Below are 27785 nucleotides of genomic sequence, written 5' to 3' on the forward strand. Positions count from 1 at the left end.
GAACATGCCCTTAGGCCACTTTTGTCCACTCATATAGACAAAGAGAAACTCAGAAACAAGGGGAAAATGTCAAAATGTTGTTTACTAATATCTGGATGTAAAACCCAGCAGTGTTTTACAAAAAGTGTGACCACCCTATTTGACGTGGTCTAGGATTTCCCTGCCCATGAGAGAAGCGTAAGGAACCAGCCACAGGCCGGGGGTCAGGCACTTGCCAGGCCCATATCAGGCGTTCAGCACCCTGAGGCTGCCTGGGCAGTGTGGGGCTGGGTGACCCTGGACCAGCAAGGAAGGGGCACTCTCTGCTCTGACTCTGCCAAAGCCAGGACCAGACCCTCTAAGCGTCACACAGCAGCCCTCCGCTGCCTCGGGTCTGACCCGGAGGATAGAAAGAGACCCCTGATTAACGGGGAGCCCTTGGCCCTGCCCCAAGCTCTCCACTCTCGCAAAAGTGCACCAAGAGACAACCCCTGCCATCAATCAAGACAGAGTAGAGGATGAACAGTTAAGGAAAGGCTTTCCTGCCTGGGATCTGGTGAGCAGGTAGGGGCAGGGTAACTGTTTTAGCTTTTGTCACAGTGACATTTCCAAAGTAAAAAAAAAGGGTTAAAAATACCTCCCACTCGCAGTGAGACGAGAGGCTACTCTTTGAGTGGGGGGTAGTAACAGGATGCTGGGCCCATGGACTCTGTGCAAGGAGAACTCCAAGGACCCTGTGGGATGGGGCTGCAGCAAGACAGGGCTGGACCACCCAGAGAGCCAGGCAGACTGACCCTGCAGCCTCAGGGAGACCAAAGAGGGGTGAGCCTGAGAGAGGCATGCAGCGTGAGGGAGAGCAGCCTCCCCAAGAAGGCACGCAGACCCTCGTTTGCCCCTCTCCCTCCCTTGCTCACTCACTCAGCATTCAGAGACCGCAACTCTGTCCCTGGTCACCATGACAACCAGTGGCCGGATGCCGTTCCCAAGGCCAGGCCCATCTGCCCACCCTCCAGGGAGCTGTTTCCACAGAAGAAGGGACGCCCAGCCACAACTCCCAGTGGCCTAGAAGTCTAAGGCCATGCCCAGGGCAGGACAAAGTCACAGTTCATTCAGGCCACTCTGGTCAAAGGCACTGCAGCTGCAGCAGGTGGCTCCCTAGCCCCCAGGTTTTGGCCCTTGTCTAGGGCCTGAACCTGGGCTGGAATTCTGAAGGATCAGGGCCACGTCCCCCCATCCTGAAGTTCCAAGTGACAAATTAAAACATAATAAAAATAATCCTTTTGTTAAAAACCATGAGCCTGGGCCCTCTGGGTCAGGGCCTCAGGCCCCTCCATTGTGTCCTCCAGGCTGAGGCCCAGCTTCCCCACAGCCGCATGAGCTACTGATTGTTGCAGCCCTGAGAGGCCGAGGAGCTGCCTGCCTGCTTCTTCCTCCGCTTGTTGAGGAGCCGGTTGTTAGAGGTCTGCAGGTCCTTGATCTTCACCTGGTCATAGTCCACCCGCATGGTTGCCAGGGCACTGGTCATTTCCTCCTGGGGACAGATGTGGGGGGAGGGCAGGTACACTGACCTCAAGAGACATCACCTCCTGCCTGAGTAGCCCCTTAATAATATCAGTGATGGCAGTGACCATCTATGCTGCCTGAGAGCCCCCTGTGTAGCCAGCACTGGGCCCATCCCTTTGCCTCATATGAGCTTCACTCTAGTCCATTGTGGTAGACACTGAGCTTATCCAAAAAGGCACAGAAAGTATAGTGACTCCCTGGGACCATACCAAGGGTAAGTAGGGCAGGGACTTGGACCAATGTCACCTGCTCAGAACCACAAGGCCTGCAGGGGACGCCGTCTTGCTGTGCACCCAGGGCACCAGCGCCTGAAGACTGTGCCCTGGTTGCCCCAGGCTCTGAGCTGCTGCCCCATAGGCTCAAATATGGCCTCCCCTAAGTCTAAAAGCAGGCTGACCACCCTCCCAAATGTTGCAAATCATAGGAGGGATTATGGCCAAAGCTTGTTCGGTTTGACCCCAAAGCCCCCCTTCACTGAGGGCGTGAGCCAGGAGCACCACCCTGAACGGGGTAGCGCAGCCCAGTGCTCCAAGTGCCACGGTCAGACCACGGCTGCAGTCACTGACATAAGGCGAGAGGGGACCGAAGACCCAGGTTCTGGGTGGTCACCACCGTGGAGTCCCTTTTTCCAAAACCCTGCTACTTGCAGGGAGGCTGAGGGAGAGTCCACCCACCTTGACTTCATCCCAGTGGTCTTTGTCCTCCTGCAGCACTCGGGCTGTGTGGAGTGGAGTCTGTGGCACCACCATCGATTGCTGGAAGGAGCCCCAGGCCCGTGGATCAGACCCTGCGGGCACCCGGGACAACACTGGCTGCCCTACCCCACCCCCTTTCTTCCAGTCTCAGATGGGGAAACGGGGACTCAGGGAGGTAAAGGAGCCTGACATGAGTGGTGGCAAAGGCAGGTTATAGGTGGGGCACTACCACACATCTGTGGCCCACGGCAGGGACTCCGGAGCCGTCACTCTTCTGGCAGCCCTGCTCAAGCTCATCACCCTGCCCACCATAGAATGAGGTGGCACTCACGTTGATCCAGGGATGGTTCATGAATTGTGTGATGGTCAGCCTCTCTGTGGGGTCTGTCTTCAGCAGGAGGCGGATCAGCTGCTTGGCTAGTGATGAGAGGGGAGTGGTGAGGCTGCGAAGTTCCTCAGAGCCAGTCCCCCCCTCCCAGAGACCACCAGCTCTGCACACACTCCCAAATTCCTAACCCACAGAAACACCACCAGCTCTGCACACGCTCCCAAATTCCTAACCCACAGAAACAGTGAGCTAATAACCGTTCCTTGTTTTAAGGCATTAAGTGTTTGGGGTAATTTGTTAGGCAGCAATAGATAATTGATATGAGGCAGACTTGTTTGTGGTCTCCAAAGGGAAAATATGAACAGGAGTTAGAGGAAGTTTTGAGGAGGCAGGTTTTGAGCCCATTTGGCTCAAATATAGAAACTGAGGTTCAAAAAGGTTAGGTGACTTGCCTAGGACCACAAAGCTGGGATGTTGGGGAAGCTAGGATCTGAATACAGGTCGGTTTGACACCAAAGTGTTCTCTCCCAGAAGGAAGGCTTATGGGGTCCAGTGGAGCAAGATGGGGCAGAGATTCACTCACCATCCTCAGAGACCTCTGACCACTCAGGATTGGGGAAGCCATACTGGCCCAGGCGGATCCTCCTCTTCATCCCCGGGGAGATGGCCTGGCCCGTGTTGGAGTAGAAGGGCGGGAAGCCGCATAGGCTAGGGGAGGGCAGAGGTTGTTCGGCACAGGTGTGGGGGAAGCGCCAGGGTGGACCCATTCTCCTCCCCCAAGACCCTGACTGGGGAGACAGGCAGCCAGACACCAAGGCAATAATACCAGCCCTCAGAACTCTGGTGTTCATCCCAGGACCACCATCTGCCCTTGGCATGGGGAAGCCTTCAGGGAGCCTGAAGAAGAGGTGTCCCATGACCAGAAGGGAAGGGCAGCCTCCTTGAAGAGTGACCTGCTCAAGCCCCTCACCAAGGATGGCGGGGGCAGAAGTGGTTCTGAGGGTACACGGGGTTGCAGGAGATGGATGGTACTCACAGGATGTACATGATGACGCCCAGGGACCACATATCACATGACTTGTCATACTTCTCTGGACCCAGGACCTCAGGAGCTACCAGGGCAGAGAGCACAGGAGGGGCCTCAGTCCCAAGGGTCCTCAAGCCCAGGCAGGAGCCTAAATCCTGGACAAGGTGGAGAGCAGGTGCCCAAGCTGGGGGATGGGGCAGAGCAGATTGGTGTCTGGCACCTTCTGGGAAGGCGGCATGTGTGTGAAGTTGCGGGAGGAAAAGCAGCTCCCAGATAAAATAATCCCAATTTAGACTGGGCTGTAAGAAATGATAGCCTCCTAGCTACTTTGGGCCATCTCAGTCTTGGTGTGGGAGGAGAGGGAGAGGAGGGCAGTCTGGGGTTCGATGGGGTCCTACCGTAGGTGAGAGGGCCTCAGCCCACCAGCTGCCCTGTGTCCCTTGCCACCTGAATGTACAGCCGAGGTCATGGGTAAGGAGGGGCCACGGCCAGGGCTCTGGGTTCCACTGTCAGCCTGACTACCATCCCATGGGGCCTTGGTCTTCCCATCTGTTCAATGAGATGGGTAGGCCGGAAGATTTCTAAGTCAAAATACTGCAAAACATGTTCTGGTAAACAGAGTGCCATTCCAGCTGTCTCAGGGGGCTTCCCACCCCTTAAACAGCTCTTGGAAGGCTTATCCTGAGGGAGAAGAGCTCTCTGTAAAACGAGTCATCACCCCACTCTCTGGGAAGGGGCACTTTCAGCAGGGACTTCTCCAGATCTGGGGGCTGCCCGCTCACAGAGGAGCAGGGAGCTTTTCCAGGAAGCGTGGGTATGTGTACAACCCCGGGTCCCATCCATGCCCTCACCTAAGGGACCCTCTCCCACAAGGCAGGTGGCTGGTACCCTGCATCCCTCTAATGTAGGAGGAAATGCCTGCCCACTTTCTGAATATGACTCCCAGGAAGATAAAAACCAGAGAAAAACAACCGCAGTTGGGCTCCATCCCAAGCTGATGGCAGCCTTTTATCACGTATATATTTAGAGCCACTGTGATGTCATTCAGCTCACAGGCCACAGCCAGAATTTTCCTGGATCTATTTTCAAAAGCAGAAGCTGAAGTTTGGGAGAATATTTTTGCAACCTCCGGCCCCCCAGTCACCGCCTCCTCGCAGACAGAATCCTCCCCTCCCTCCTCACTGGGCTTTAACCCTTTGGCTTCTGCACCCCACTGGCTGCCCCATACCACAGCAGGGTGAGGCGGGTGTGGTAAAGAGGTACAAACCATATCCCGAGGACTCACCCACATAATAGGGAGTGTAGCAGGGAGTCTGCAGGGCATTTTGGGTGGTCTCCTTGGCAAAGCCAAAGTCAGTGAGCTTGAGTACCCCATCTTTCTCCTTGGACGTGTAGAGCAGGTTTTCAGGCTGGGCCAGGAAGAGAAAACATTAGTCTGGAGTTAGGCACCAGGTGGGGGCAGAATCTTCCCTCATCCAGATTGATGCAGGAGGAGCCAGGTCCATCTCACTAAAAAGACCTGGGTCTTGGCAACCAACAACATGGGCCAAATATGGAGGAGACTAATGTGGCTGAGAGGTGACACCTCATCTCACAGAGGGGAAACTGAGGCAGTTGTTCAACCAAGGCTGCAGATAACCGAGTGCCACGGAGAGCCCAGGGGCAGGAAATTCTGAGCTTGAGTTGGTGATGCTGCCTTGAGATGCCAAAATGAGGGTTCCGGGGGAAGGTGGGCTGCAAGCGAGCCAGTGCTGCCAAGCACACAGCCTGTACCCAGCCCAGAATGAGCCTGCAGGACAGCCCCCCTGAGGTTGCTCCGGGAGCTAAGACCCCAGGAGCTGCACAGAGGCCATCTTTCCTGGTTGCAGAGCACAGAGAGTCTGAGGGATGAAGGCAGTGGGGAATCTGCATGGAGGAGGCAGCCCTGAAGCTGGTTTTTAATGAATGTGTAGGACCTAGGCCCATGGAGAGGAGCGGCAGAGCTGGGGTAGAAGGATGGGTGTTAGATGGAGTTCCAGTTTGGAGCCAGTGAAAGCTATTTCTCAGGTCCTGTTTGAGATGATGCAACCTTGGACTGGGATTAAAAACAGGGAAGCAGTTTTGGTCTATACAAAGGAACCTTCTCCGCAGAAGGCTTTTCTCCGATTGGGAGAAAAAAAGGAAGCCAGGGCCAAAATAAAGCAATGGTTTATTTTGCAAAATAAAGCAAAGGTGAGACTGTTGCGGCTCCTCGTGTATCCAAAATCAAAGAATAACTGTATGGGTTGGCAGTAGTCAGCCAGAGGAAGAACCTGATGCAGCAGCTGGGCCCTCAGGTCTCCTCTGCCCAGTCTTAGGAGGAAATAAGCCTGGGGGTGTCATGCTCTAAGTGTGGGCCTGAGGGCCCAGGAGTTGCAGATTCTACTCTGATGGTGGCTGGCACATGCAAGTGTGTGCATGTGTGTATGTAAGGCTGCCTCGGTTTGCATTTCATCCATCTGATCTTGATCACCTGTAAGAGTCAGTCCTCCCTGGATAGGAAGTTTGGAGAGAACATCTCTCAAGCCCATCCACTGGAAGGGCAAGCAGGTCCAGCAACTGGGATTACCTCTGCTCCTTCATCCAGTGCCCAGCACATGGCTTCTTTCCCCTAAAATGTTGACATTAGAAGGCTCCACCTATGGAAACTGTGGCTGTTACTTCACGGAAGCCCCAACATTGTAAGGCAGCCCCTTCCTGAGGCCTGGCATATTGTCACCACAAAATCCTTGCTGAATGAACAAATGAATGCACGAATCCCAGTGCAGCAACTGCACAGCCTTGAGCAAGACAATCTCTCTCTGAGCCTCGGTTTCATCTGTCAAATGGGTAATGGCACCCATCTCACAGGGCTGGGTGAGGATTCAATGAGATGCTTATCAGGACTACTGGCTTGAAGTAGGCATTCAATTATTCTTATGGCTATTGGGATTATACAGTGTTTGAAGGAAACAAGGAGACCCATCTGGCTAGAGCAGAATGAATATGCTGGAACCATGGGAGAAAAGGCTGAGAAGAGCAGTCTTGGCCAGGGGGAAGAGGCCTTGAATGCCAACCAAGGAACGTGGCCTCCATCTAGTGGATGCTGGGACCATTGAGGGTTGTGGATGGTACTCTTTTCCCGGGTCTCCGAACCTGGATCCTGGAGCCTCACCTTGACATCTCGGTGGGCAACGTTCCAGCTGTGCAGAAACTGGATAGCGGTGCCAATATCCCGCATGATCTCTGCAGCTTCTGCAGACAGAGACAGAGGAGAGGGTCACTGATGTCAGTCAAGGGTCAGGCAGCCTAGGGGGCCCCACCCATCATCCCTCCTGGGAAAGCACAAGGTGGTGCACTCCTCCCACCCAGGGCCCCCATCCCATACCCATACCCTGGTCACCCTAGTTTCCTTTGGGGATGCCCTCATCTCATTTGGGGCTCTTTCAGCGGGCCTGGGCTACCTCTCCCCAGCTCAACTGTTGGTTGGCACCAAGAGGCATGGAGTCCTCCATCCCAAGGCCATGGAGAGCCCATCTCTGGCAAAGTGTCACAGACTCACAGAACCCCTTGGGAGATAAACACTCTGTCCCACCCTCTCTTATTCAGCTGGGGAAACTGAGGCACAGAGAGGAGCAGGGCCTTGCCCAGCATCACACAGAAACTCTGTGTGAGCCATCTCAGCCCAAATCCCCAGTGCAGCTGCACGTACACACCTCTCTCAGTGAAAGCTTGGTCGCCACGCTCCTGAATCCTGCTGAACAACTCACCGCCTTCCATGCTATTAGAGAAAGTGGGCAGGGAGGTGGAGAATCAGGCATCAACCTGCCCCCACCCCGAGCCATGGGCTCAGGCCTCCAGCCCTGCTGTTCTTCTCCTGGGGAACGGTCACCTTCAGCCTCCCTGTGCCTTGCAGAGCCTGGTGCATGGTGGGCTGTTGGCTTGGGTGGGTTGAACTCAACTCTTAGAACTAGGGGAGGATCTTAACCAGGGAGCACCTGTGTTCCCAGGGGCACTGACCCTACCTGGCAGCCCCACCCTCATCCAGGTTTCCCCAAGTGAGGAAGGATATGTCAGTTATCATCATCATGGCCACTGTTTTCTGAGCACCTACTGTGTGCTGTGCCCTGGGCAAACCCTTTGTGTGCACTGCTGTGTAATCCTGGGCTGGTCCCTTCATCTCTCAGTGCCTCACCTTCCTCTTCTGTAAAACAGGGATTATAGCACCAACGTCACAGAGTTGTGAAGATTGATTCAGCAATACACATAGAGCACTTAGAATGAACAGGGTGAACGCTACATCAAGATCTCCCTCCACATTTTACATGGGAGTTACAGCGATTCAGAGAGGTTAGCAGTTGCCCAAGGTCACACAGCTAGTGGGTGGCAGAGCCAGGATCTGAACCCCAAATCTGACTCAAGAGCTGCTACACTGTGGGGTGAGGGGGAACTTTAAAGGCAGACAGGGAGGAGCTGGAGGCCAAGACACAGGGCCCAGGGTCTGAGGAAGGTTAGGGTTGAGCGACAGTGCTCATGGGAGAAGCCCAGGGTGGAGAAAGCCGCTGGCTCCTGGATCTAGGCCCTGATCACCCAGCACCTGGTGGGGCCGTGGGAGCACCAATCCAGGTGGGAAGGAGAAAGCTGAGGGGACAGTGTACTTCCCACTCTTCCCCACATCTCTCCCCCACCCCCTACATTCAGCTCTTCCAGCCCCTCCTCACAGAGTGGAAATCATACCCAGGGAGGCCATATTAGAGCCCCTGTGGATTCCTTCCCACCCTTGCAGGAAGGCCCTTGTGGCCAGCTGTGCAGGTCCGCGACCCTTCAGAGGCTGGCGGGGGGCCTCCCAGAGATGCTATCTGAAGAACAGAGACAGCCCCTAAAGAATGGCGGGAGCCTGGGGGCCACAGGGGTACTAATGAGGCGCTGAGGCAGGGTGGGCCAGCATACCATTCCATGACGATGAGGAGACAGCGTTTGCTGTGATGCATGTTCTCATACACATCCAGGATGCGCACAATGTGGGGGCCGCCTGAGGCTTTCCAGTGGTGGTCCACCTCCTGCCGGGCCTTGGGGCTGTCATACAGGAGCTGAGGGCAGGTAGGCACAGAAGGTTGTCAGGCCTAAAATCCACTTTCCCAGAAGCCACCCAGTAGTGCCACTGCCCTCACTTTGCAGACAAGGACACGTAATCTCAGAGAGGCCTGTGACCTGCCTAAGGTCCCCCAGCTTATGAAGGGCAAAATGAGGATTCACATCCAGGTTTTCCTGATTGGTGGTCCAATGAGCCTCTGGACCTGATTGAGGGTCAGCTTCAAGCAGCTTAGCTGGTAGCTCAGGAAGCCCTGAAAAGTAGCTGAAAGCTTGGAAGGACTCAGAGGCCAGAGAAGTCCCTGCCTCCCTTCTTGGGGACAGCAATTGAGGTGGAAATTGAGTGGACTTCATAGTCAAATCACGCATCACCTGTGAGACACCAGGCCAGGAGCCACACATCGCCAGAGCCTCATTTTTACAGTGAGATGGCATGAGGGTTTGTGGACCAGAGGTAGAGGTTGGCAGAAAGGAGGACCCTGCTCGAGGGAAGTGACCGCCTGGCGGGGTGAGGTCTGGGCTTGGAGCTAAATTCCTCCAATGACTCACTGTGACCTCAAGCTAACATTCACAGCTCCAAGCCACAGCCCACAACTCTGTAAAATGGAGTAATAATAGTCATCCCCACAGGATACATCACATCAAGGCAGGCAGCACGTGGGTGGGCATCATGATCCTTGTTCAGGTTAACTCAGCCCTGGGCTGTGGCTGTCAACCTTACAGCCAATCACCGGAAATGAGCAAGACCCTGAAGTGGTCATGCTCAGAGGAGGTGCAGGGGGTGGAGACGTCAGCCTGCAGGGTGAGGTGGCCCAGAATGGGGAGAGCAGGGACAAGCCATCCCCCGAGTAAGGCTGCTCACATTTGCTTCCTGGCTGAACAGGGCTGAAGACCAGGGCTGGAACCCAAGATAGGCTCAGACCAGCTCCATCTTGCTCAGTACCCGCCGGACCCTGGGCCACCCTGGGCCTTGCTTTCTTCTCCTGCAGGATGGTTTCCCCTCTGCCAGGGCATGTGTGGGCAGGCTCTGGGACCAAGCTCTCTAGGCAAAGATCAACTGGGGCAGAAACGAATCCCTGCATCTGCTTGACCCTTGGTCTCTGGAGCTTGACCCTAGTGTGGGGTGCAAGGAGCTGGGCAAGCCCCTCCACCAGCTCCGGGGTTCCTTCTCCACTAACCAGTCCAGAATGGGGGTGTGCATGGAGACGGCTGCAGGCAGACACTCCCAGCCTGGAAACCATGGATCCCTTGCTCGTGCTGCCTTTGCCTCCTCTGTTCTGCCCACACAGCTCCCAAGTACCGGCTTCTTACTTAACAGCACTGTGGGTGAGGCTTGGTCACCCCACTCACCACATCAGCTCCCCCCACCACACTGTGTCCTGAGGTGACTCAAGCCACGGGCACCTCAGGCTTTAGCCACAGGACCAAAGATGCACCATCCTCCCTGCCTGCTCTGTCCTCTCTGCACCCCTTCTCTGCTTGGCCTCCTAACACTTCTCCCTGCCTCCTGCCACCTCCTCCCTAGCCCACCTGACCATGTCCTGCCAGGGCCCCCAGGCAGGCTCCTGGACCCTCTCCTCACTCTGCCCTGCTTCTGGTACCCAACCCCGATATCAGGGTCCTCTCCCTTCTCTCCTAAAATCCCAAGCTCACAGCTGAAATGCTTTCGGTGGGGTCCTCAGCCCTACCTCTTTCTCTCTGGTCCTTTACTACCTATCCCCACCCCCTAGTGCTCTGTATAAAGGCCACCTCCTCTCCTGGCATCCAGAGCTCATCTTCCTCTCTCAGCTCATTTCCTGCTACCCTGGCCCCAGAGCACTTGATTCTGGTCAGAGTGATGTATGTTCTGATCCCAAATAGGCCTCACTCTCTGCCTACGCCAGGTGCACTCTTGCTCCATCTCCTCTACTGGGCTAACTCCCTTTTTCTGAGGAAGGTTCTGGTGTCAGTTCAGACGTCTCCTCCTCTGGAAAGTGCTCCCAGCACCTCCCTCAGTGGTTTTTGCCTCTGTACCTCCACCAGGCTGGAAGCAGCTTGAAGGTACAGACAGGTCGGGATTACCTGGGAGTCCCCGGTTGGGGTCTGGCAGAAAACACTGGGCTCCTGAACAAACAAAGGATGGGATGATGGGCATGGGGCTGGAAGGAGACAGGGGTGTGAAAGGGAAGGGAAGAGGACGATGGATGGCCTGAGCCTGCACCTTGTGCTTTGCTGAGGAGGAGAAGCAGGTGGAGCTGTCCTGAGCTGGAGCCTCTCAATGCCTCCCACCCTACTCAGTCCATATTTAGGATCCCATTTACCACATGGATTAAAATAGTCCTTCTCTGAGTGCCAAGGCTCTGAGAACAGGCACAGGGGTGGGGAGAGAACTGCCCCTAGAAAACACAATAAATGCCTCCAGGTCTCTCTAAAGGGGAGATTACAGAGCCCTGCACCTGGGCCCACCCAGGGCCAGCTGCCAAGAAATCTCCAGGGCTGTCTCTCTTGATCTCTCAGGGTGACCTTGAGTGCATCCCCAAACCTCTTAGAGGCTCAGTGTTCTCATCTTTCTTCCCCCTTGCCAAAGTCTTCTCCTCTCCTAGGAGTACCCCCAAAGACACCTCCTCTCAGAAGCCCTCCCTGACAACCTATCTAAAGAGGACCTCGAGGGTCCTTATTCTCCCCTCATCCTTTATTTTACTTTCTTTCTATATATGCTTGTTTATTGAGGTACACTTTACATACACAGATCTCAAGAGTCCAGTTCAATGAATTTTGACAGTTGCATACACCCTGTGACCCACACCCCATCAAGACAGAAAATGTTGCCAGCTCCTCAGAAAGCTCCCGCATCATCACCCTTTTTTCCTCCCTCCTGTGCATCGCTTGCTCACGACCTACAATTAACTTGTTCCTTTGATAACTCTTTAAACAAACACACACATATAGATGTTACACTTTCAGTATGCCTGGCTCTGTTCTGAGCACTTGATAAACATTAGGAGGAAGGGACTTTATTACCACCATTCTTTAGCTGAGGAACTGAGGCACAGCGAGGTGAAATAACCAGCCCCAGATTACGCAGCTGTTTCCCCAGTCAGGCTGGCATTGTGCTGCCTTTGGCCTCAGACTGTGGACCCCCAAGGGCAGGGCCAGTCTGCCTGGTCACCTCTGGGTCCCAGTACTGGCACAGAGCACTGGCTCAGATAATATCTGTAGATTTCATGAACAAATCTATAAAGTGGGGATAAAGGGAAGAAACCCTCACAACCCATCATGAGGAGAGAACAAGATTAAATTGAGGACCCAGGAAGGCTCAACAAATGAAAGACATGACAACCTGGACAGACTTCCTCCCCACTGTACCTAACCTACCCTCTCTGGTGAACTTTACCTCCTCTTCCAAGGAGCCCATCCTGACTCCTCCAGCCCACAAGGCCATTGCTACAAGTTGGCTTCATTCATGCAAGTATATGAGGCTTCACTATCCTTCACGAAAGGTGTCCCCCAGCAAGAGCCCCATCTTCCCAGGCATGGGAATGAGCACAGGGCTAAGAGACAGGAGCCCCAGGTTCTACTCTTATTCTCAGTGTGACCTGGGGCTGGTCCTTTGCCTCTCTGTGTCTCTGTTTCCTTTGTGTTAAGATGCAGGGCTTGGGCTAGACTGGGGGGGATGGGAACCACAGGGAGGACCCCTGGTCAGGGACTCCTTGCAAAGTGGGGTCAGTAGTCCCACTCTCACAGCACTGTCCCCATGGAGCAGCCTCTGGTCTCCACTGACCCCATATTCAAATGCCTGAAGCTGCTGGGGGCCACCCGGTGTCTTGGTCCCCAGCCACAGCTGGGAAGAAAAGAAGATGGGGTGGCCTTCTGACAACACAACACACCTGTACCCCATCCTAACTCCTATCCTACATCCCCTGAGCCCCCCAGGGGTCCACCAAAGCTGGAGGGTCTGTGATGGCTCCTGGACAGCTCCATAGCTCCAGCTAGTGCCCAGCAGGCTCCCTTATACGCCTGTGAGACGGAACCCTGGCTTCCTCCTAAGTGAGGGCTCCCAGCTCTCCTTGAGTTGTGGGCCCCCACTGAAGTTACACAAGCATCGAATTTGAGACCATATTTCTTTGATCAAATGACAATGCTGTAGCCTCAGTCTTTGATGACGTGGTTTCCACCTCTCCCTTCTCCCCTCACTCTCTTTTGCCAACTTCTCTCACCTACCCCCAGAGCCCATAGCCAGACAGCCGAGACCCTTACCAACCCCACCAGACAGTGGACCCCAGCAAAGGTTGAGAGCAGAGGGGCCCACGCCCCTCTAGCTCTCCAGGTGGAATGGGAGCCTCAGAACTGGCCAGGCCTCCTCCCTACCTCCACGCTGTGTCCCTTTCCACCCAAGCACAGGGTTTACATGTAGGTGGAGGAACTCTTGAGTTCGGGAGCTGAGAAAACAACAGCATCATTTGACTGTTTGGAAAACAATTTACAGTTTACAAAACACTCTTTTCCCTTATCTCATGGGAATGCTGGTGCCACCCTGTGAGGCAAGCAGGGCGGGACCATCAGCCCCAATTTATAGAGTGAGGAAAAAGAGGCTCTGGAGGATGAAGTCATTGCCCTGGGGCCACCAGGATGGAGTAACGTAAGGCTGGACAGGGAGAACAGGACTCCTGAGAGAGCATCCAGACAACCCCTCCCTGAGGGGAAATGAGAGGAGGGGGTGGCCCCAAGTCAGAGAGGCACTGACCAAAACTACTACTTGCAAGACTTGGGAAACTTGTTCTGAAATAAATGTGTGCATAGGTGCATGGGTGTGTGCACGAGCAGGGATGTGAGTAGGTGTGTGTATGTGTGCATGGAAACATGGGTAAATGTACACATGAGTACATGCACATAAGGGGTGTGTGCATGGGTGTGTATGGGTGTATGTGGTATGGGGCTGGGGAATGTGTGTCAGTGTGTGGGCCATGGTATGTTTGTGTCTACAGACTCTGTGATGTTGATTTTGATCCCTTCAGAGAATAAGGCCCATCCATCTGTCCATTTATTTGTGCAATATTTTCTATTTCTCTGAAGTGCCTAGCAGAGAACTGGGCACAGAGAGGTGCCCAAGAAAGACTGGGGGTCTTGGGCTTCCCTTGTGGCGCAGTGGTTGAGAGTCCGCCTGCCGATGCATGGGACACGGGTTCATGCCCCGGTTCACAGGCCACGGAGTGGCTGGGCCCGTGAGCCATGGTTGCTGAGCCTGTGCGTCCGGAGCCTGTGCTCCGCAAGGGGAGAGGCCACAACAGTGAGAGGCCCGCGTACTGCAGAAAAAAAAAAGAAAGACTGGGGGTCTTGCTGCTACAACTCAACCTGTGACAGCCTTGTCTGGGCAGGTGACCAAGCCTAGACCCTCTGCTCAGACCTCCTCTCCCACTGAGGCCCCATCTCCACTGCAGGAGCCATCACCTCACATTCTCACATTGCCCAGAGCTGTAAAAGTACTCTGTCTGCCTTCCTAGAGCATCAAACAGAGCTGGGATGTCTGCAGTGACTCTGTAAGACACAGCCTTGGGACCAGCCCCCAAACCCTTCTTCATCCTTCTTCCCAGGCCCACATGCCCACCCACACAGCCAGCGGCCACATCCAGCTCACCCCAGGATGGGCTCTTTTCAAGTAAAAGCGTTCACAGTACCTGTCACACACACACACACACACACACACACACACACACACACACACACACACACACAAGGCCCGGGGCTGGACAAGCAGTCTCTCCCACTCCATCCCAACCTCCACACTCCCAGCCAATGAACCTGCAGCCCAGGCCAAACTGCTGTGGCCTGTGCCGGAACACACACTCCTTCCAGGGGAAGACAGCTGGTTTATAATCTCTCCCATCAGTGAGGCAGCAGCAAATTAAAAAATATGAACTCTGGATTTCATGACAGCCCACAGCCCAAGAGACATTATTATTAACCCTACAGCAAAGGGAACCTTATGGAGGCCAGGGATCCACTTCCTCTCACTGCTCTGTGGGCCACTAAAGTCCCATTATTTCCACTTTCTTGGGATTCCAGCTTGGTTTGATGCCAGAGGATAGAGAGGAGAGAGGCAGGAAGGACTGCTGTGTCCCCCAACACCTTCTCTCCCACCCTGGGGGTCTCACCCCAGCCTCAGGCAAGGGCAGGATGGAACATTCAGGAGCTGCATCTCCGGGCTGTCGATTACACCACAGTTACACACGCTCAGCGCCAAACACTCAGGCAGTGGAACTGAACAGAATATTATGGGAAAATCTAGGTTTGCGACTCATTTTTTTCACTGTGGAGAACCCCAATTCTCTACAGAGGGAGGTTATAGATGAGAAAAAGCACTTTGAATTTACTAAACTCCCTCCTTGTTAAGAGTTTTTCAACTCAGCCATATCTGAGGTCCCTTCTGGCTCCCAGTTCTGTAATTATTTGGGATTATTTTCCCATGGGAACATATCTCTAATTTTATGAGAGACATCGCTGGAAGAGCAGGATTCATTTTACAGCCAGCTGTTGAGACCACCCTGCCTTGTGCTGTTAGCAGCAGGTGGTTATTAATACTCTGCACCCTTGCCCCTGGCCAGCTAGTGGGACCCCTGCTGGCTGCTTTGCCTACTTAGAGCAGAGGCCATAGCCTCGGGATGGGGTGGTAGAGACTGACCTCAAGTTCAGGGTTTGAAGCAGAAGTTTCCTTTTTAAGGCCTCAGTATCTTCCTTATAAACCCAGACTCATCCCCCCCGTCACTGACTTCACCCTCTCCCTCCCCACAAGGGCACCAGTGCTATTTGGAGAGTTGCTGGTCATGTCAAATCTAACTTTTTAGCCCTGGTTTCAAATTAGAGCCTCAGACATGTGCCATTATTCTCTCATGCACTAATTTCCCCAGCTTTCGTAGCTCATTAAGAGAGCTAACGGAACCAATTTTGCAGCTATGGATTAGTTGGCCCCATGCCAGATCATACCTCGCTTCGTTAAGTTCTGGCCATATCCTGTCCTCCGTCTCACCCTGTCTGTTTACTTCTCCTCCTCAGCAGCTTAAGTTCCAGGGAGGTCGGCTCACATGATCTACTGACCCCAAATGCCCAGGCCCCAGCTGAACGCCTAAGGACTGACGGAGTCAAGACAGGGTTAGCACACCCTTCATAACAACCGTCCCTCCCTGGTGTTTGGCCAGTGCTGTGTTGGCCACAGTCCTTGGTCACAGATATCGCCTCATTCAGTACTCATCACATCCTGAGGAGAACCAGCATCACCCTTTTCCTGTGGGGAGCCTGTGACTCTGAGAGGTTAAGTGACTTGCTCAAAGTCACATAGCTTGGTAGTGAGAGTCAAAACTTGGATCCAGACCTGTTGGCTTCTAGGCAGTGAGGGCGATGCAGGTGGCTGCTTTGTTCCTTTCATGTGTGGAGCTTGGCCCCACAGCCCTGGGGCTAGACCAGGCTCTGCCCCTTGGCGGTCATTACAACGGTGGTGGATGTTCACAGAGCCGCTGCCATCTGCCAGGCATGTTACACACCTGTTAGCTCTTGCCCTTCAAAAAGGACATTACTGGGGCTTCCCTCGTGGCACAGTGGTTGAGAGTCCGCCTGCCAATGCAGGGGACACAGGGTCGTGCCCCGGTCCGGGAAGATCCCACGTGCTGCGGAGCGGCTGGGCCCGTGAGCCATGGCTGCTGAGCCTGTACGTCCAGAGCCTGTGCTCCACAACGGGAGAGGCCACAACAGTGAGAGGCCCGCGTACCGCAAAAAAAAAAAAAAGGGCATTACTGACCATCACTTTCAGCTTAGGAGACTGAGACTCAAGGATATTCTATAGCTTCTCTGGGTCACATGGTTCACACATAGCCACCTCCGAGTCCAGGAGTCCTTTGGACAACAGGATTCAACCCTCATGCCCAGGGAGGACTGCACATTTTACAGATGTCTTCCTGACCCCTACAAACATTTACTGGCCCTGCCTGAGGGTCAGGCCTGGAGCTGCAGCTAGGAATGCTGCCACAGGCACTCCGTACTCAAGGATTTGGGGGTCTATGGACGAGCTGCTGCCAATTAGGACGCTTGATGAGGATGTAGGCCCTAGGGAACTGTGCCTGGCTCCTTCTCTTCCCTTCTCCTTTCTTTCCAGATCCAGAACCTGGCAGAGCAGGCAAGATGGGGAAGGCCAGCCCCGGGAAGAAGGAGGGCCCCCAAACAGCTGCTCCCATTCCAGGCCAAGGGTGGGGTACCTGATGGCCGGGGCAGGGGTGGGGGGACCAGGAGGAAGTGGCTGACTGGCTGGGAGCCTCCCTAATCACCTCCCACCAGAGTCCTGGGAGGGGAGGAAGTGGCTGGGGCTCTAGGCCCAACGTCTTTCTAGGAAGCTCTGCCAGCAGGAAAGCCAACACGCGTTTTGAAATTGTCAAATCTCAGGAACACAAGAACTCCTTCAATTTGCCAAATTTTGGTGGCCTCAGTTTGTCTGCTTCCTCCCAGCCCCAGAAAACGTGGAAACAAAGGCAGAAGTGCCAGGTCTGGGGAGGAATAGGGAGGGGTGGGGGAGGGGAAGAATGCTTCCAGAAAGAGGGAGTTAAGCTAGGCTCCCAGGCAGGGAAGGAGAGGACCAGTGGGAACATGAGTGCTAGCTGGAGCAGGCCAGGGTCCATGCACTATGAAAGACCAGCTATGGCCACAGGGCTCTGGGTCAGACAGACCTGCATGCCAGATGCAGAGGCCAGTTCCATCCTCCACTCACCTGCGGCTTCGGGCAGGCCATTCAACCTCTCTGAGCCTCACTGGCCCAATCTGGAAAATGGGGACAGTGACAGTACTCATGTTCCCAGGTGGCCACGAGGACAGAATGAGAACACAGAGAGCTCAGATTAGCACAGTGCCAAGTGCACACTGAGTGGAAATGGGCTTTGAGGTTTGCTTGGCTTCAGGATTCCCCGGGGTCTTGCCCTGAGGTGGTCTCACACTCTTCACCTCCCTATTCTCCAGAATTTGGGGAAATTCAGGTGCAGCCTCTGGGAGCCAGGGAGGCAGACTCCCTCCAATCCAGCAGGTCACAGAAATGGTCTCAGATCCTGAGAGGTAGACCAAGAATTAAAAGTCTATGGATACCGCTGCTATGAAAGGCTCAGTGAGGAGGGGCAGACCCTCCAGGGTGGGAAGATCATAGCTAATCTCAGGGGAGGGACCCTGGGGCATGGGAAGCAAGGCTGAGAGCTAGGGACCTAAGCCAGGGAACTAACCCAGCCCTCAGCTTTGGCAGACTGGAGGAGAGGGCACATCCCTACTCTCCTAGGTGGCAAACACCTTTACATCCTCAACTCCTCCATGCATCCTTTTGGGCAATGTCCCCTTCTGCAAAGTGTGTGGTGACCTTGGACCTGTCCCCTAATATCTCCCTGAGCCCCAGTTCCTCATCTGTGAAATGGATATGCACTCTCCTCACCCATGGCAACGAAGGGAGGGGGGCAGGCATGTGTGAGACTATCGGCACCTGCTTTACAGGCAGGGAAAGAGGGCCAGAAAGAGCTACAACCTTCTCCCCCTCCCGGAGGTTACACAGTGTGTAAGTGGCAGGATCAGAACTCCCTCTGCCCCAGGCAGGTGCCAGATCCCAGCATCCTACCCACAGCCTTCCCACAGGGGGCTGAGGAGAGGCCACACAGGTGCCTTGCGAGCCCCCTGAGTGCATACTCAGAGGGTCTAGCTTCTATTATCGTCTAACTTCTTAGAGGAAAAAAGGATTTTTCTGTCAAAATCAGCTACATAACTGGTGAAACGTTACCCTGGTTCTATTTCTTCTGTGACAGTATAAAAAGAAGACATCTTCCTCATAAGACTGGACAATTTTTAGCAAACGTAAGTGTTTTATTCTAATCTCAAAAATGTCTCTTCAATGGTCCCTCCTCATGAGGAGACCCCACCTTGACCACAGAGTCTGTGCCCCCAACTGGCCAGTTGTGCTGCAGTGATGCCCGCATAGCCCGCGCAGGGCAACAGAGGACAGGCAGCGACCAGGGTGAGTGAGGCCATGCCCAGGCGACCCCTGCTGAGGCACCCATCTTGCCATGCCTGTGGTCAGCTCTGGAGAGGGGATCCAACACACTCTAGCTCTCAGAAGAATGACAGCTGGTCTCTTTCCCCTGGAGGAGACGTTACAAAGATGACAAAGGAATAAGAAGTGGGGGGGCGGGGTGGGAGGATGGACCGCACCACCCCCAGAGACATGGTGCAGAGACCCTTGGGAACCTTCTGACTCCACCCCCCAGACCTGCTCTTCCCAAAGCCAATATCATATCTGCTCTGCATCTCTCCCGCTTCCCTTGGCTTCATCCACGTCCCCGCAGCTCCCCACACAGGCCTGGGTGAGCACCGGCAGCCATCGCCCTACTCAGGCTCCTCCCAGGGGAGGCAGGGAAACTGGCTGCCCAAGCTTCTGGCAGACCTTGGCCCCTGGTCCCTTTCTCTCTCTTGCTCCTGTTCAGCTAGAAGGCTCCCAGGCCTCTGACACCCAGCTGGCTCCTGGGAAAGTCTCCTTGTCTCTGGAGCCGTAGCTGTGAGGAAGGGGAAGTGGAAGAGGGAGGAAGGCCCCACCCTCTGGGAGACCAGGGTGGCAGCCAGCCAGCACTGAGGGACACTCCGGCCATGGGAATGGACTGCAGTGACTCACCCTCACTCTCTCAGGCCTTTCTTAGGGTAAGGACACACCCTGGTACAGGCTCGGCTGACTCAAGGATTGAACCAGCCATAGAGCGCAGTGCAGAGGGGTCTTCAAACCTGAGTCATAACCCCCTGAGCTCCTGTCCCTAGCAGAACACATACCCTGCTGGTGGTGTCACCACAGATGACCAGGTTCCCCTGGCAATACCATTGCTAGCTGGCTCAGGAGAGGCATCTCGGGGCACCCTCTAGTCAGCCTCCACGCTGCCTGTCCTCTTGCAAGAGCGGCCCCAGCAGCGGGCAAGGGGGGCCCCACCACCTGCCTGCTTGCTTGGCACTGCCCACAGTCACTGCCCACCCAAAGGGTCTTCACAGCCAGAAGGGGTGGCCCTTGTCAAACAGAGCGCCCAGCCCCTCACCTTACAGAGGGGCAGACTGGCCTGGGAGAGGGGCCCAGCTCCTGATACCCACTGAGCCTGGCACACAGGGAAGGATGGCTGAGAGGCACCGTCTGGCTGCCAGACAGGCCAGGGTTCCAGGGTTACTTCGCCTTTATGAATCTCAGTCTCTGCTTCCATGACATGGGGGTGATCACAACCCATTCTTAGAGTCTGCTGTGTTTGTGTTTAGCATTCAAGGGATAAGTGGGTGCTCTTATCCCCATCCCCACCCACTATGCTGCTGCCTGCCAGAGGGCATGGAGAGCACTGGCCAGTCCTTCTGACACATCCTGAGAAGGGGCCTTGTTTATGTTGGGGAAACAGCTAGGGAACAAGCTATGAGTCCTCAGAGGCTGAACCCTGAGGAATGGGGCGATGAATGTGGCAGGTCAAGGCTCTGATCCTTCATGCTCCTGAAAACAGACTGTGAGTTTTGCTGAGGTGGGGGTGAGGGCAGGTGCAGGGTGCAGGCTAAAGAGCCAGCTGCTCTGGGGTGCTTCTCCCAGCTAGTGCGGAGCAGCACACAGTTGCACAGGCTGCACCTTGCATCTCAAGCCCTCCTAGCCCCTCTGCGGGCTCCTTCAGCTGGCTCCTTCTCTCCCCAACCTCAGCCCAGGAATCCTTGGGAGTCACAGTGCTCCTGGTCTTGCACCATTGTCCCAAGCAAAAGGCTCAGACCATTGAGCCGTAAAAGGAGACCCACAGGCAGAGGCCACAGCCAAGGCTGACCTCCCACACTCCACAGGGGGATGCCTCAGGTTACAGACTTGGTCCAGATGCTGCTGACTCCACTGCTCTGGCGGCAAAGGCAGCCAGCAGCTGGTCGAGGCCAGGAGCAGAAGGAAACACTGTGAGCGGCATGGGCGCGGCCGTGCTCCTCCTTCCTGTCCCACCCCACCCTGTCCCTAGGAGGTGGGGCAGACTTTCAGGGTGACTAGGATGAGTCCCGAGCACCTGACCAGCCCCCATCTGTCCTCTGCGTGCCCGAAACCCACAAGACAGAGTGGCAGGGCCCGAGAGGGGAGGGACTGAGTGACAGCAGGAGAAACAGAGATGGGAAAGAAGAAAGGAGAGGGACAAGGAGGCAAAGAAGACCGAAAAGGGAGAGCAACACAAAGAGAAAGTAGCAAAGACAAAGCCCTAGTCTAAAGAAAAGGGCAACCCTAATCCGAAACCCGCAAATAAACCCAAAATCAATTTTCTCAGTGTCTCTGGTCTGTCCAGCGCTGAAAAGGCCTCCTGAGGCTCCCTGTTCCCACAAACAGCCGGCTGCTGCCTGGTACTCCAGCCCTAAACACACCCCCACGGTTCCCACAGAGCAGAATTTTAATCACAATTACACTGGTCCTAATCTACTTAGTTCCAAAAGGGCTGGGGGACAGCGGGGGCGGTGGTTTCTTTCACACCATTCTTTCAAACCCTGCGAAGAGCTGGCTTCCCCAGGCGCAGGGTGAGCCCAAGTGAGTCCTCATGAAGGCCAATAATGTGCCACCAAAAAATGCACCCAGGCCCCCCCCAAAGGAGAGCTCTGCCCTCTCACAGTGCCTGCAGGACCCAGCTGTCTCACAGCAGGAACCTGGGGATAGTTAGCTACCAAGACTGAATCCTGCTTCCCACCACATATTCAAACCCTGCGTTCAACGGCACCACAAAGACGATGGTTTTGCAAAAAATTCCGAAACTGCCTTTTTCCAAGGTTACTTGGGGAGAAAGTAGCAGAAAGGACTTCAAGCCCAGAGCCCTGCTCCTCTCTCAACCCCAGGCAGCCTCTCATGTGGAGCCACACAAGACCTCGAACAGGTGGGAGGGAGGGCAGCAGAACAGAAGTTCTCCTGGGAAAACATGGGAGCCTGTGGGAGCCCACTAGAGCTGTGGTCTCCCTGCCCTGAGAGCAGTAGACCCACTTATCCAGGTAGGGCCTGGTGCACACTTTTACAGCACAGATGTGTGGGGAAGGCGCCCTCGCCTAGGTATAACCACCATCCCCAGCTCTTGCCTGGTGGCCTTCACCTATGGACACGTGGCAGCCAGTTGCCAGGCTGGGACCAAAGGAGGCTGGGGGGCTGTATAGCCAGATGCTCCACCTGCTGCACCCTCTCAGGGGCCTCCCATGATGGTGTCCCAAGGAGGCCCTGGGAGAGGAAGACGAGGGATCCAAGTAGAAAACCAGCTTCCCCAAGTGCAAACCTGGGGAACAGGCAGAGACAGAACAGACCTCTAATGTCGTGGAGACCAGGCCCTGAACTGAACAACAGCCCAGGTGACCCAGAAGCCCCTACAGCACCCCTGGCAATAGTACTCCACAAGGGTCCCAGTGATGCTATGAAAGAAAGCTCTGGGAGAAGGAGGGAGGATTTTTGCCCACCTAGTGATGGAGGGCACCAAAGACGGACAGAGGCCTCTGGTGGGATGAGGTATGAATCTCAGTTGTGGGCAAATGGAGAGGGAGAGACACCGTTGACCACTTTCCCCCATCCTTTAAACCCTACGTAAATGCCTCTTTTTCCACAGGGCCCTTTGGTCTCTCCACGGCTCCGCAGAGTTTGTCAGGGCCTGGACACCAGCCCTGCTGAGATTAGCCACATCCTACCAGGACACAAGACTGGGAGTGGGGAAGTGGTACTCCACAACAAGTGCTGAACTGTGCAAACCAGGCATGCTGTCACAATACACCCAGTGCCCTCCTCTGTCATCCATATCCTTCTCAGACCAGAGGCCTGCATTAAAGCTGGCAATCTCTTCCAGGAAACCTCCCCTGGCTGGCCCAGCCCTGACAGTTTCCTCTCGCCCACTCACCAACCTGACTTCCTCCCTGTGGCACCCTGGACTTCGCTGGGCTGGGCTTGTCTGAGACTCACAAGGCTTGAGATGAACCATATACCCCTTCTGAGGCAGTCCCACAGCCATCATGGTCCCTGTGCACTGGCCTTGCGTTACTACCACTATACAGGCATAGAGTCCTGTATAGTGAGGAGAGCTGGGCAGATACAGACAAACACCAGCAGTATCACGTGGGGCCCAGTGGTGTCATGGAGGACGTTGCTACCATCTTTCCAGGAGCCAAGCCTCAGAGACCCTCCCATGTCCCCATAGATTTGCACAAGGCATGAGGTGACTTAGGTGCTAAGACTCTGGCATCAAACTGCCTGGATTCACATCCCAGCCCTGCCACTCACCAGCTATACACCTTGGGCAAGTCGTTTACCTCTCTGAATATCAGTGTCTTCATCCATAAAGTGGGAATGAAAAGAGTTAGGGAAGATAACATGTACTGTACACTGGGACAGGGCCTGCCAGACAGAACGCTCTGCAAAACTATTGGCCATTCACAAGAATATTAGACTCCATACCACCAAGGCCTGAAGCTGGAGAGATGGCATCAGTTCCTGGGGGGTGGGGGTGGGAAGAAGACTCTGGAAGTCCCAACAAAGGGGATCCTGACAGTAGGCTACGAGCACAGCTTCTAAAGCTGTGAGCGAGGCCAGCTGGGCAGGATGTGAAGCATATCCAAACAATCCCCCTCTGCCCCAAAATCTCACTATCTGCATTTTATAGAGTTTGATGCTCTCCTTAGGATCCTCATTTAAAAAGCAAGTTGCCCACTCCTGGCAATTCAGAAGGCTCCACTTGAGTGTCGTAGTGCTTGAATTCCTCAGATTCTTTCCTTTCAGGAGAGGGGCAGCCTGAAGAGATGCTTGGGTACAGTAAAACCACTACTGGGAACTCTGTTGTACAAGGCCACCAGCCCTCCACATGCTTCCTGATTTGTTGACTCAGTAAACAAGAGGTCCTGCAGAGGCTGATCTGACCGGTCTGGAGATGGTAGGTGAAGGGGTAGCAGCTCCAAATGAGAAAGTACCTGGCCTGCCTGGAAGCCCCACCCAGCCTCAAATCCAGCTCCACAGCACCAGCTCCAACAGGCCAGCCCCACCCATGGAGCAATGCAGGGATCTCTTGGGCATGTGGATCCAGCACCCTACCACTCTACTCTTTGACAAAGACAGGAAGACGAGGGTACTGGAAGCCCCAGGGGCCTCCAACACTTTTCAGTGGACCCAGAGCCCAGAGAGCAGGGCTAGGAAAGACTCCCACTGCAGACCCCCTCAGTCTCCTCAAGGCTTTGTTTTTATTTATCTAAGTACCACTGTCACTTCTGCCTGCCAGGAGGCCGAGGACGACAAGGCGGCTTGGCAGGAAGTCAGGAGAGGAGGGGATTCAGGCCTCTGCTATAACCCCCATCCCAATCAAGCCACGTGACTTCTGACCACTAACTCCAGGTCCTGACTTTCATATACGGGATAAGGTTTGAGAGGCTGGGTGTCTAATGTGATGGGGTGTCTGTGTCCAGTTAGGAGTGAAAATAAGGGGTGTCAATTAACCAGTTAGGCCTGAAAGGGGTCACAAGCAAGAGGTCAGTAGGAGGCAGTCCCTGCCCCAGATACTTGGCAGGCAGACCTCTAGTTCCTGCCAAAGGGATAGCAGAAGTGCTAAGGGTCGAATGGAGAGTGGAATGACAGCACTGGTGGCAGAAGCTGGCCTTGGGAGAGAGTTCCTGAGTATGAGTGAGGCCAAGATGGACCAAGCCAGCAGTCAGGGGCTGAGGGAAAGGGGAAGTGGCCCAGCCCCCTAGGAAGGAGAAGCCTGCTTCTCTAGGGCCTCCAAAGAACAGCAAGAGCTACAGGGCCATCGACCACAGCTCTTCCTGTTTTATGAGTGCCTGCTGTGTTCCAGGCTTTATGCTAAGCACCATCTACCACCCTAAGCAACAGGGCCAAGAGGACAGATATGGAAGAGGCCACAACACTAGCCTAAACCAAGAATGGCAGAGATGGCCCGGACAAATCCAGACCACAAGACAAAGACGGGCCAGCCTGGTAACCTAGGACGTAGGTCCAGGGAAGCAGAAAGGCACAGGGCTAGGCAGAGGCAGAGAGAGGGCTGAGACCCATTCATGGACTGGCTGAGCTCCTGGGGCCCAAGCCAGGCCATGTGCTGAGGTCTCCTGGCCCTGGCCCTCCTGGGCAGGGGGCAGAGGCTATAAGCATAAAGGTGCCACCTACCTTGTCAAGGCTAGAGCCATCACTCACAGTATAGGTACAATGTGCTAGAGGTTGTGCTCATCCCATCCTGGAAGATGGTGAGGCCCTACCTAGCTGGGTGGGGACTTGGTCACTGGAGGGGGGTGGGGTTTGGCAAGAACAGGAAAGTGCTGGGTGGGGGCACATCTAATCCATGTCCCCTTTGAGGGCTAACCTAGCACCAGGTCCTGAAGGTCCCAAGCCAATAGCCCTAGCCACGCTCACCCATGAAGCCTAAAGGGGTACAGTAGGGGCATCTGTTCTAGGCCTGCCCCATTCCTAGTCCAGAACAGAGAGCACTGAGGCCCTAGATTCAAGAGGAGGTGCTCTGGAAGTTGTTGCAGACAGAAGTCCCCCCAAGTCACTTGTCAGACACAGCACCTACGGGGAAAGGCCTAGGCCCAGGCCTGCTTAAAGCCAGTTCTGCCTGGGCCCATGAACTCCAGCCTCTCACTCCACCCCTGCCTCACTCACAGCATCTAGAGTACCACAGGGGGTGGTCAGAGCTCAGTCCTGGCTCACAAGGCCAAAACCTTGGTATTAAGAAGAGGCCTCTGTCGTCCCCTTGCCCACCCAGACTGTACCATGACCCTAGCAGGAGTGAAAGGGCTAAGATGGTGCTGAGGGAGAGAATGAAGACTCTCACTTCTCACTTCTTTAGCCCCATCTCCCCTCAGAAGAGCCTCCTTTTCCTTGAAGGACTCAGAGAATCCCCTGCCCGGGGCTCCAAAAGGGCCTCCCAACCCCACTCCACTGCTGGGTTCACAAGCAAAGAAGCTGTGCCTGAGACCCAGCCTCACCAGCCCTGCCCTAAGCATCTTCCAGACCCATCCTCATGATCCCCTCCAAGACCACCCTGGGGAGATGACCCCCTCTATCAGTCCTAGGGCCACTGGGAGAGACACAGGCAGCTGGGCCCAGGTCCCCTGCTCAGATACTTGCAGACTCTGTGCCCTAAATAACTCCTGTAGCCTCTCCAGGCCTGCACCAGGCCCTGTACCAATTACTCTACATGCATCATCTCATTCCAAGCTCACATCAACTCTCATCAACCCTTGAGCAGAGAAACCTGATTTCAAGAGTCCAAGACCTAGTCCAAGGTCATGGAGCTGGCAAATGCAGGCCAAAGATTAGAGCTACATCTGCAGGACTCTGGGCTTGGGCTCATAATTACAATGTCTGTAAAATGAGGAGATCCTTAGCTGTATTCTAACCTCCAGGAGCCACTCTCCTTGCCATACTCTACCTATCCAGGTGGCCAGTGTTACAGGCTGCAATTAAGTAAAGTTCTCAGTGATGACAGATTCAAGAGCTTCTAGGTACGGGCCAGGGTCCTGGGTCCAGAACTATATGACCTAAGCCAGAACTGCATGGCTAGATCAGCCACCTCCAGGACTCCCTGGGCTCCACATGTATCAGTGAGGTCTTAACCAGGCCTATAGGGAGCCTATATGGTGTGACGTGGCTAGATGGCTGGCTGCCCTCTGCCCAGGAAATAGGGTGGGTCAGAGCTGGAGCAGGGCCGCCCCCTCTCAACATGGGTCTAGTGACTCATCTGGACACAGGTGCAGTGGGCGTCAGCCTTGCCCACCAGCAAGCCCCGGGAGGCTCCCACTCCAGCCTAGGCAGGCAGGGGACCCAAGAGAATGTAGCCCCACCCCAAGCTTTCGTGAGGACACAGCCTCAGGCAGAAAGAAACTCCCACCCATTCCAGTCAGAAGAGTTTCTCATGGAAGGGGCAGCCAAGCTGAGTGAGGGTCCCCCTTGGGCCCAAACTCATAGGCCCAGCCTGAAACCCAGAGCCAGAAGCCCCTCCTTCCCTGCTTCCGGGTACAGCAGGCTCTACCCACACTGACTCCACCCCTTGACCCCTTGCTCCCTGGGACACTTGGAGTTTAGCAAGGCTAAGCCTGTTTCCCCATCTATAAAGCAGAGAGAACCGGGAGTCCAACCTTACAGAGGAGTAAGAAGATGAAATTCTGAGCATAAGAAGCTTAACAGGGGCCCTGGTCATATCCTGTACCCACAGGTCTTTGCTGTTGGGCCCTCCGGGTCACCCACGCGGCAGTGAGGGGTCACTGACCTTCAGGGCACACTTCTGACCGGTGCGCCGGTGGAAGCACTCCAGCACCTTGCCGTTCACACCCAAGCCCAGCACCTGCTTGGACAACTGGTAGTCATCGGTCACTGCGTACTTCTTGGGCTCCCGCCGCCCCACAAGGGCGGGAGTGCCGGCTGAGCAAGGTTCGCAGGGTGCACCTGGTGGGGGCGCAGGGCCCCCCTGCTCCTCTGCTGTCTCGACATCCATGGCCCCCGCGGGGCGCTCAGAGGAGGCCCCAGCCTGGCGCGTCCAGGGCCACCTGGGAAAGAGAGGCAGAGTGAGTTCCGTTCAGACTTCTTCAGTACACCCCAGCCTTGGAGGCCCTGAGCCAGAGTGGGCTTCGGGTGGGGGACAGGGCTGGGAATGAGGAACGAACTGCCGCAGTGTACGGACCCGCGGCAGGGGGAGGTGGTCACGCAGCGGGGTACAGGCGAGTCCTGCCCGGCCACCTGTCAAGAGGGGAAAGGGCCGCGAGGTCCCGGGAGTGGGAGGTGGAGGGGGCCCAGGGAGGGCCTACCTGGCGAGGGCGTACCTGACGGCAGCGCACCTGGCTGCAGCGCCGGTAAGGGGCAGGGGCGGCGGTCGCCGAAGCCCGCAGCCGCGAGCGCCCAGAGCTGAGAGTCACCCCGCCGCCTGCCCACGTGACTGCTCCCCTCCCCCGCGCGTCCCCGGCTTGAGGCTGGGCTTGGTCAGCCTTAAAGGGCCAGGCGGGCCCTGGCAGGACGGGGCGGGGCGGGGCAAGGCCCGCCTAGAGCTGAAGCAGAAATAGGGGGCGTGGCTTCTCCAGGGTGCAGAAATCTCCTAGGCTCCGCCAGCCTCCGGGGACACCCCAGCGCTAGCGC

At 55.3% G+C, this 27785-nt stretch overlaps 1 protein-coding gene across 2 annotated transcripts; it reads right to left on the reverse strand.

The window, feature by feature from the left end:
• Nucleotides 1-63: 63 nt before the first annotated feature.
• Nucleotides 64-27580, reverse strand: MAPKAPK3 (MAPK activated protein kinase 3). 2 transcript variants are annotated; one of them, XM_065884873.1, is made up of 11 exons: nucleotides 27481-27580; nucleotides 26926-27202; nucleotides 8540-8679; nucleotides 7306-7370; nucleotides 6765-6844; nucleotides 4878-5001; nucleotides 3602-3677; nucleotides 3149-3273; nucleotides 2569-2654; nucleotides 2217-2297; nucleotides 64-1510 (listed from the first exon to the last, which is right to left on the reverse strand). In XM_065884873.1, exons 2-11 carry the CDS (start codon nucleotides 27148-27150, stop codon nucleotides 1358-1360), a joined length of 1155 nt encoding a protein of 384 aa, XP_065740945.1. In that variant the 5' UTR covers nucleotides 27151-27202; nucleotides 27481-27580; the 3' UTR covers nucleotides 64-1357. The 2 variants fall into 2 exon arrangements, with proteins under 2 accessions (XP_065740945.1, XP_065740944.1); XM_065884872.1 differs by having other exon boundaries at nucleotides 27461-27563.
• Between the last annotated feature and the right edge of the window lie 205 nt (nucleotides 27581-27785).

The sequence above is a fragment of the Phocoena phocoena genome, chromosome 10 (genome assembly GCF_963924675.1).
Source record: "Phocoena phocoena chromosome 10, mPhoPho1.1, whole genome shotgun sequence".
NCBI classification, from domain to species: domain Eukaryota; kingdom Metazoa; phylum Chordata; class Mammalia; order Artiodactyla; family Phocoenidae; genus Phocoena; species Phocoena phocoena.